Raw genomic sequence first — 9,921 nt, forward strand, 5'->3', positions numbered from 1 at the left:
GTCCCTCCATGCCGTCTCAAAGAGTAAGAGAGCCCTCTTTTTTATAGCTGCTTAGCATTCTATTGCGTAAATATGTACCACAGCTTTTTTATCCACTCCTCTGTTGATGGATACTTGGGATGCTTCCAGGTCTTAGCTATTGTAATAGTGCAGCTGTGAAAATGAGGGTGCATGTATTCTAAGAGTAGTTAGCCTAAGGAACTGTAGATATCTGAGCTGTCTGGCATGGTAACAGCTGGAAACATGTGGCTATTTAAATTAAAATTCAATAGCACTTAAAACTCAGCTCCTGATTTGTACAAGCAACATTCAAGTGCTCAAAAGCCACATGTGGCTACTGGTGTCCATATTAAACCGGGGAGATAGATGACATTTTGCAGAAAGTTGTGTTAGACAGCAATCCTTTCTGTTGACAGCACAGGCTAATGAGGTCGACCAGGAGTCCATATCAATGGCAGGAAAAGTTCATCAACTTGTTTCAAGTTACTGTTCCCCTGTTCGATGTTTCCAAATACTTCTGTTGTTACACACATACAGCTGAGTCTTGGACATTATAAATCATCATATCTTTGTATCTTCCGTAGCCACTACTTTAATATTGGTGAAACAAGCCTTGCATCTGCTACTTGAGGGAGATGGCGATTTCATGAATAATTTAAAGTAATTCCCACTGTCGCAACATCAGATTTTTCACTGAGGAGCACACACCTTTGAATGCATGTTACTTTATTGAAACGCACACATATACAATGACGACAAAGGAGAACTCTGCAGAGTTGAGCACAGCGGTCGCATGCACTGGGAGGACAGGCAGACTCTAGTTTTACAGAATGAAACAGGGGCTGAAACATGGGCAAAGACCGGAGAGCAAGTTTCATCTCCCATCACCACACAGAACGGTCTTCCAGCCTGTCAAACATAAGAAGCAGAGCATGTCAGAAAAGCTTCCCAGCATTCTGGGCGGCTTGCAAGAGTGAGACATTCCCTTCTGAACTGAAAGGTGGTCTGACACTGTTGAAAAGGCCCCTGTTGGCATTCTGAATAGGAGGCCATGGAGAATCAGAGCAGGAGACGGTGGCACAGGGTGCAGGCCCCGCTGAGTAGCTTTCACTCTTGGTAATAGGAGTCTCTGGCAAATCTCAGAGGGACGATGTAAAAGGCTCTGTATTTATCAAAGACGCCAAATAGCTTTGCAATATTTCTCAAGATCAAAACTACAGGAATCACACAAAACTGTAACAAGAAAGTTATTGCTGCTCAACTCTGAATATGCTTCTTTTGTTTTCCTGCAAGGCTATTTTCTAGACTGTAAAGAACCCTTTTTGATAAAAGAGCATTCACAGGCAACTTCAAGGCTGTCAAGTTTTGTTTCCTTCTAACTGCACTTGATTGTGGCTGTCAATCAGGATGCAATTAACTTTATTTCATGCACTAACCATGCAACTTCAGGCCACAAAACAGAACAGCAGAAAGTTGTAAGTAAGTCTGGATGGTTCTTTTTCTCATCCTAAGTAGATATAGCTTACCCGAAACTTTTCACTATAGCAAACATCACATGCATGTCCATGAAACATGAAAAAGCATTTATTGGTTAGTATGTGAAAACAATCCTCATGAATTGTCCATCTGCTTTCCTTGCACTTACTGTTGAAATCTGGCTGATACCTCCAGGGACAAGAGCACTGGAGTTTTATTCCAGTCCAAATGGTTGTTTCCCTTGGAGAAAACAAACCTGACTACTCTAGAACTGCACCTTCACCCTGGGCGGCCACTGCCCAAGAGAATGGAGGGAGGGTGGCAGGGAGGGTCACGGGGAAGGTGATGGGCAGCTCATCAGGTTATCTGCTTTAATCTCTGAGGGGAACCCCAATGTAGAGTAACACGCCAGTCACACTCACTGAATAAGTGTTCTAGTGACCTCTTCTGGGGAACTTGGTTTTTGCTGGTGTAGAGCTCTGGCTTTAAGGCAGACAAGCTGCCATAGAAATGGATGAACCATGTGCCATGTGATCTAACTGGGGGTAGAGGCAAGAGGCAGCAGACAAAAGAGTCAGTTATGAACACTGAGGAGGATCAGGCTTCTTCAGCTCAGCTTTTTGTCCAGGAGGTACCAGAGGGTCCTAGCCCAATGTTCGACCCATATGTATTGGTGGAGATGTCTTCCCAAATCAGCCCACACTCCAAGAAAGCCCCTAAGAATCATACATTGTTCAACATTCATTAATTGAATGCAATAAATTACTATGTGACATCATTTGAACTAAAACATTTTAAAAAGTAAACGAGCTCCCTGTAATTTATCTAGAGTTTCATGTAAAATCAGAAAGATTGGAATAAGACTCATGAGGGCCATATCCTCGGATATCCAGACATGCCATATAGTATATAGAAACTAAAGATGACCCCAGCCAAAGTTGGATGATCGGTCATTTCAACGTAGAGATGGGGACTCACTCTATGCTCCCCAAATTCTAACCCAGTAGGAATTCTCCACAGAGTAATTTCTGTGCTAAAAGTCACTTATATTTGAAGTTTTCCAAGGAGCACCAAATAATGTGCAGTAGAAAATACTACCCCACAGAAGTTTAGAGATTTACAAATGACCACATGAAAAGAAAGGTCTTGCCATCTTGTTCCTTAGCCCCATTTCCCTCCAAATCCTACCTGGCCTGGAAGACCCTGTTCCAACGTTTCCTCTCCAGGCAGCCCTCTCTGATTTCCCTCTCCCTCCCCTGGCACCTTGAGCTTTGCAATAATGTCCCCACACACGCCTCCTCATACCTAGTTCTGGGAACATTTTCTGTGCTTTCGCTCATCAAGAGGTCTGAAATCAGTGTCTCAGGGCTGGATCGTTTTCCATATCTAACAAAAACAGAAAAGGGGAAAGTTCTTTAAAGCAAATTTTGAATATCCATAAAAATTTTTAGAAAAAAAGATCATCTCCCATTTGGGGTCTCAAATCTAGAAGTTATTTTCAGTTAATCATCTGCTAACAAGTGGTATAGGTGTACAAAACATACATTATCAAACGCATCATAAATATGATTTCAAATTAAATATATAATTTTGTCAACATACTTAAGTAACAGCAGATTATTTAAACCCAACCAAAATTCCAAATTCTTATCTTTTTATACCACAAGTAATACATATGTAGATATATTTATATAACTAGGTGACTGAAAATAAAAATGCATCAAAGTATGATTTAATGTTTCCATAATTAGTTAATTGGCTATAGTTCTGATGATATACAGCAATTTAAATCTTAATAAAGAGACCAGATGATATTTCAGAAACACCCCTACAAAAAGAAGAAAATAGGTGACTAAACTTCTAGACCCCCTTGTGTCTTTCAATCTCAGTTTTCTCATTTGTAAAAACAAAATCATAACTCGTGCTTACATCGGAGTCTTTGTGAATATTCAGTGTGAGTCACTATGCGCTGAAAGTGATCAAGTGATACACAAATGCAAACTGCTGCTTCGAAATCCATACTTTCTTACAGACAGCAATGAAACCCCGGTCCCTTTCTGTATTCTCCCATGCTGTGATTTCATCTGCCCCATAAATATAAAGGAATCCCAACAGAAATGTTCCTGGTCTTTTTTCTCCTGTTGCAGGATGTGAGTAGGACAATCCATGAAGGCAGGGCTATGGTTTCCTGCCCATGGCATACAGTACTTGCTCCAGGTGAGCGAGGAAACCGATCCATTCCTCCCTCCCTCACGCGAGTCTAACAAGTCCATGGTACCAAGTAGCATTTTTTTTTTAAAGAGGCTGTTTACCCCTTTTTCAAAAAAGGCATTGGACACCAACAGCCACTTTTTCCCACCAATGAGAGACTCGCCTTGCATGGATTGATTAGCTAATAGATAAACCAGAGGTATACTTTGACTGACCGTCAAGCACAATTAAATCTAAATTTAGGGGGAAATTTTCCTATTATTGCTCCTTTTCTGGGACTCAAGGGAAGAGAAAAGAAAGCAAACTCCCCTGCCCCCATCATTTGTAAGGTTCCCTCAAAGACTTTCTGGAGTTATTCTGTCCAGTTGATTTTACTAATGTTAAAACTTGGGCAACCTCAACTCATTTATCTTCATCATGCTCCAGTGAATGAAAGAATTGGCCAATATTCTCTCCAATTTACCAGTCAAAGAAACTAAATCTATAATAGCAGGATTTGCACAGGACAGCACTGTTCACTATTCTTTCTTCTCTAATTCATTCTGGATTTTCCTTCTTTTCTACAAGCTTTAACTTTCGAAGGTAGAATCTGTGGGAAAAATCCCAACCCTGGCTGCACATGAGTCACCTGGAGAGCGTTTCAACCACTATGACGTCCAAGCCCCACCCCACCTCACCCGGGCTCTGACTGAACTGGTTGGGGTGCAGCCCAGCATCAGTATATTGTTACAGTTCCCCAGGTGATTCCGATGTGCGACCAGGTGGAGACACTGCTCCAGGACTGGTTTTCTCAAACTCAGCACCATGGACACCTGGGGCTGCATAATTCTTTGTTGTGGGGTGCTGTCCTGGGCATAGTAAGATATTTAGCAGTATCCCTAGCCCCTATTCACTAGATGCCAGTAGCACCCCCCAGCCCCTCTGTGATGACCTAAAATGTTTCCAGACATTGCCAAATCTGACAAAATGTGGTAGATCCATGCTCTAGAAAAAATAATGCAGCTTTCAGAAGCAGTGAGCCGGGGTACACAGCTTAAAAACAGGGACTGTGTAGAAAAAAGAGAGGAAAGAGAATATTTATGATGAAGTCAAACGTATATTCACAAATGACACCGTAATTGTCAAAGATAACCAACATGTGCATGAGAGCTGGTGTGTGTGGTGGGAAGGCAATAAACATACGGGATGGAGATTACTGGTGCAGATTATAAATCTCTGACAGTTTCTAAGGAATTTACATGAAGATGAGACAGAAAACTCTGCTCCAGGACCAACTCATTTCCACTGAATCTGAATCTCTTCCCGTGAAACCCAAGTCCCCTTCCTTTATTTTTTTCTCGGCAAGGATGCTGGAGATCACACTGACTGCTGGTGCCGGTGACAACATCCAAGGACAATGAGTAGGAGGAATCCACTTTCATCTCCCCTAAAAAGGTCTCATGAACTGTTCTTAGTTTTATGATCTGTAAAATGGAGATAATTATATTCACTCCAAACCTTTGAGGTAAATACTGAACAAAATAATGCCTAGAAAAACATTTTGAAATGCTAAAGCTTTGTATCATATGATGATAAAGCTTTATAGCAACTATCTTTTCAAAAATAAGTTCTACAGTGTGTTATAAATGACTAACTAAATAACTAACAAAGGGTTTCCTAGAAAGGATAACAATATCTTTTTTATCTGTACAAGTTCTTTTCTCCGGTAGGTAAGATAGCAGGAGCAAGAACTAGAAACAATTAACTTTCTAAGAAGTCTATGAGGATATAAAACATGGTTGCTTTTTACTAATTAACATTAGCAGGCTTCAGGGATCATAAATCAATACTATTTCATTTTGGCTCTTTATGTATTCCTGACTCTATATAAATTGAGACTTTTTAGAAAACTTCACAAGATGAAACAGCTTTTCGATGAAACATATAAAAGAAAACTTTATTTAAGAAATAGAAAATCTCCCCACTTTGCAACCTTTCCAACTATTCCCTGACTTGTAAACAATAAAAACATGGTAAAAACAAAAACAATACTTTATAAGATATAATTTAAACATGTTAAATAACATTAATGCTTTTAAAGGGTTCATTGTTTTTAGCTTACTGAGATCATTTGATCTTGGGAATTAAAATTAAGATATTGAGTGATTTAGGACTACTATGAACCAATTTTGAAAACAAATTTTAAATCCTACATAATTTTTAAATTTGTTTGGATTTGAGTTTTTGCTTAAGATTTGATGTTGAGCATGAAAGTGTGGAATTTCATTTTAGCTTCCTGGGGTTCAGAAGGAGGTTTACAATTTCTCAGATTCCATGTACTCTCTGGATTCACCCAGAGTGACTAGACCAGTGTAAGTTTCTATTTAACAAAGCACCAAGCAGTCACTTTCTTTCCAGAATTCACCTGCTATAAAGTGAGCAAGTCTCTGCATTTTAGATCCACTGATCTCTGCTAAATCTCTATTTATCTGGACCAGAATTTTCAAGTAAAGGTCTGAGACTGAAAAAATAAACCCTGTACAGAAGAAAAGAAAATAGCTCTATTTGTCTTTCCCTAAACAGTGTCATTCAGTTAGCTCCGGGCGGGTTGGAAGATCTGGCAATATCTTTAGGACCCAGCTCTTTCGTCCTTGGTTTTTGTTGTCTTCCCTGGACACCCCGCCTCCCTTTTCCTGCAGCCCTTTCCTGGGGGCACTCCTGACCCCTTTCGCGGGGTTCTTTCCCTTCCTGGTTTCCAAACAGTTCCCAAACTGCTCTAAAAACACAAAAGAGGAGGGGAGGATGGGTAGGAGGACATGCCAGCCCCACAGCTCAGAGAACTTGCATCTGGGGCTCAGAATTTGGGGACTGAAGTTGCCGAGGGAAAGTACTCAGTGCCCTGCACAAACTCTTACTGAAAGCTGAGTTAAGTTCTGCTACTACTGTCCTGCCCCGGGATGTAGGAAAGAAAAGAAATAGTCCGTGTCCTCTCTGAGATCCCCAGCATCTCTGGGCAAGCAGGCAGGACAGGACGCCCGGGAGCAGGTCACTGGGAGCCCACCCACCTCTGCCTGGTGATGAGGTTGATGTAATGTCGCAGCGCAGAGTAGTATCTGGCCAGGTCCTCCGCAGACGCGCTCTCTCCGGGTTTTTCGGGCTTGGAGGGGTAAGCCTCGGTCAGCGCGCCCAGACACACGAGCAGGGACAGGGCGAGGGTCAGGCGGGACAGCCCCAGTGGCTTGCTCCCCAGCATCTGAGGGCACCGAAGGCGCAGGGGAAGGGGTTGGGGAGTTTAGAGAACACAAGCCCCGCAATCCCTCCCTTGCTTCCCAGCGCCAGTTCCCCTGCTACTACCCAACCCGAATTCGCCCTCGACCCAGTGAGCGACCCAGTGATGCAGAGGGGAGCAGAGCGTGGCAAGCAGCGCCCCACTGGCTTAGGGCGCAATCTGCGCGGCCCCTCTGTTCTACCTGAAAACTCCGTGCAACTTCGGTCCAAGTCACAGGGCCGAGAGCCGTGGCTAGTGAGGAGCACGGACGGGGTGGGACGTGGGGGCACCAGTTTAGACACTTTAAAAACAGAATTAGAAGTTCCTCCTGCTGGGTTGAGGAATGTCACTTTCCAGTCCTCTTTTGCCAAATCCCTGACAGAGGAGAAAAGTTTCTCCTCTGATACTTTTGGTCTGTCCAACCAAAAAGCAGGAGCTGAGATGACTGAGAGTACTTTGGGGTGGCAATTTGGGAGAGAGGGAAGAGAAGTGCTCCCGGCCGGCCGGTAGGTCCCGGGCGGGATCCCAGGTATGACGCGCTGGGCGTCGGGCTCCAGGATTCCTCATTAGGGGCGCTGCCAGGGAAACCTCCTTGCGGGCTGAGACCGCAGGAAACTGTCAGCTGCTCTGGATGGGTGTCCTGTTCTCCCTCCACTTCCTCCAAGGACAACCCAGAGCCCACCCAGCCGGGACGGTCTGGGAGAAGGGTGGCTGGACAAAGGGGACCGGAAGGGGCAGGTGGAATTTAGTGGCCAAGAGCGGCTGGAGCTTGTTGGAGGAGGGAGAAGACCTAGCCGGGCGTGCAGGGGCTGGGGAGCGAGCGGGACCCACCCAGTGCCCACGGCTCAGAAGAGGGTGAGACGGGGCCCAGCACAGACCCCCCTTGGCTCCTGTCAAGGCCAGAGGGCAGTGGCACTCACAGTGACGGCGGGCTGGCGCGGGCGTGGCTGAGTACTGCTCTGCTGTCCGGAGCGCCTCTCCCAGGCGTGAGAGCTGGTGAATGGGGTGTTGTGAGCGGGTTGCATCAGGGTTTTTATGGTGTCCCTCACCCAGAGGCTGGGCCTGGAACTGCAACAGTTTAAGTGCCTCTGCTGGGAGCCACCAACAACCCAACTCTCCTGCCTCAGGCCCTGCCCCTCCCCCTGGAGGGGGCCTGGCACCTCTCCGAAGGCGGCGCATTAAGAAAGCTTTGGAGAGCACCAAAGCAAAGTCCCTGCCCTCCCCTCACCCCGCCTCGTCCTGCCAGAGACAGGAACAGCCCATATCATCTTTGTCACCTGTTACCAGGACCACCACCTCGTTTGCCACCAGGGTATCTGAATTTTCCACTTAGTGGAGCATCTCTGGGACCCAAGCAACAGTCGCACTGGGCACAAGTCCTGTGCGCTCCAGGTAGACAAGTTGGTTCACAGATTTCCCTGCATTTCAAGCAGGGCGGAGGCGTGAGCCCCACGTCGGGAACAAGGGGGTCCCAAAGGCACCCTTTTCCTCCCAGGGCCTGAGATTGGGCTTCCCTGGCTTTGGCCCCTTTCCCCAGCTGGTTTCGCAAGGATACAAGCCCTTCCGATCGCACACCCAAAGGCGGGACCTGAAAGTGCGCAGTCCTGAAACACTGCGAGGCTGCACTTGTTATACTCACTTCTCAGTTTGCTGGGAAACAGCCCGTTTCAAGGGTTGAAAGACTCCTTAAAGTTCAAGTAAAGAAACATTTTGTTCCCAAGGGACAGCTAGTTAAAAGGACAATAATTTCACCCTGGCCAGGTGGGTCGGTTGGTTGGAGCATCCTCCAGGGCAGCAAAAGTTTGTGGGTTCCATCCCCGGTGGGGGCTATGGGAGGCAACTGATCAATGTTTCTCTCTAAACATATCCTCAGGAGAGGGGAAGGAAGGAAGGAAGGAAGGAAGGAAGGAAGGAAGGAAGGAAGGAAGGAAGGAAGGAAGGAAGGAAGGAAGGAAGGAAGGGAGGGAGGGAGGGAGGGAGGGAGGGAGGGAGGGAGGGAGGGAGGGAGGGAGGGAGGGAGGAAGGAAGGGGAGGAGGAGGAGGAGGGAGGGAGGGAGGAAGGAAGAGGGAGGGAGGGAGGAAGGAAGGAAGGAAGGGGAGGAGGAGGGAGGGAGGGAGGGAGGGAGGGAGGGAGGAAGGAAGGAAGGAAGGAAGGAAGGAAGGAAGGAAGGAAGGAAGGAAGGAAGGAAGGAAGGAGAGGAGGAGGAGGGAGGGAGGGAGGGAGGGAGGATAGCAATTTCTCTTTTATCAGCTAACCCTTAGTCTCAAATACATTCAATTAACGTTGATAGAGAATGTGTGTTCTGATGGAAATAAAATAGGTTTAAAATAAGACCATTTGTTTTCATATCATGTTAAACCTGTTGAATGAATATGAAAAATACAGAAACCATGTTTACAAATTCAGGATTTCATGTAGTGGACTACATGTTTAAGTTCCATGAATGCTCCCAGAAATCGGAATCTTTCTGAATAAAATGGCACATTAGGATATTAAAGCATTAAGATACATGTTATTTTAATGTTAAAATGACAAGTGAGTCTGTTAAACAGACACTTTGTTTCAGTGCTTTTTTTTACATCTTACTGCATGACTACGTGCAAACATTAGACAAATTTTTAACCGTGTTGATGGTAATGTTATTTATTTGAACAGTGATAACATTAATTTAGAATAGCTTAAATAATGAGGTTAATTACCAAATACACTGAAAATTTTCAATTCTCATTTTTCATCTCTCAAAACTTCACATTTTTAAAAACAATTTCTCTTATAAAAAATATAAATACATTTCTAATTGCATAATCCATTAGATGCCATTTATTTCTTTAGCAATTCCTTCACAAATCTTTTCATATGTTTCTTCTTTATTTTATTTTATTTTATTTTATTTTTTGTCAATTTTCCTCTAGGTAAATTTTAGACTTTTTCTTCCTACATATATTTTTCCCTTAATGATCTCATCTTACTACATGACTTCAGTCAT

The 9,921-nt window shown here is 44.4% G+C and overlaps 1 protein-coding gene across 1 annotated transcript; it reads right to left on the reverse strand.

The window, feature by feature from the left end:
- Positions 1-714: 714 nt before the first annotated feature.
- Positions 715-7,924, reverse strand: NPY (neuropeptide Y). The gene is made up of 4 exons (XM_036247299.1): positions 7,855-7,924; positions 6,732-6,919; positions 2,782-2,862; positions 715-909 (listed from the first exon to the last, which is right to left on the reverse strand). The coding sequence occupies exons 2-4, from the start codon at positions 6,917-6,919 to the stop codon at positions 885-887; spliced, it is 294 nt and encodes a 97-aa protein (XP_036103192.1). The 5' UTR covers positions 7,855-7,924; the 3' UTR covers positions 715-884.
- Between the last annotated feature and the right edge of the window lie 1,997 nt (positions 7,925-9,921).

This window comes from Molossus molossus, unplaced genomic scaffold (genome assembly GCF_014108415.1).
Source record: "Molossus molossus isolate mMolMol1 unplaced genomic scaffold, mMolMol1.p scaffold_m16_p_7, whole genome shotgun sequence".
NCBI classification, from domain to species: domain Eukaryota; kingdom Metazoa; phylum Chordata; class Mammalia; order Chiroptera; family Molossidae; genus Molossus; species Molossus molossus.

Coding starts and splice junctions, on each gene's coding strand:
- NPY (XM_036247299.1), bottom strand. CDS start 6,919: ATGCTGGGGAGCAAGCCACTGGGGCTGTCCCGCCTGACCCTCGCCCTG. Junction 2,863..6,731: donor AACCTCATCACCAGGCAGAG/GTGGGTGGGCTC, acceptor TGTTTTTGTTAG/ATATGGAAAACGATCCAGCC. Junction 910..2,781: donor GAAAATGTTCCCAGAACTAG/GTATGAGGAGGC, acceptor TATGTTTGACAG/GCTGGAAGACCGTTCTGTGT.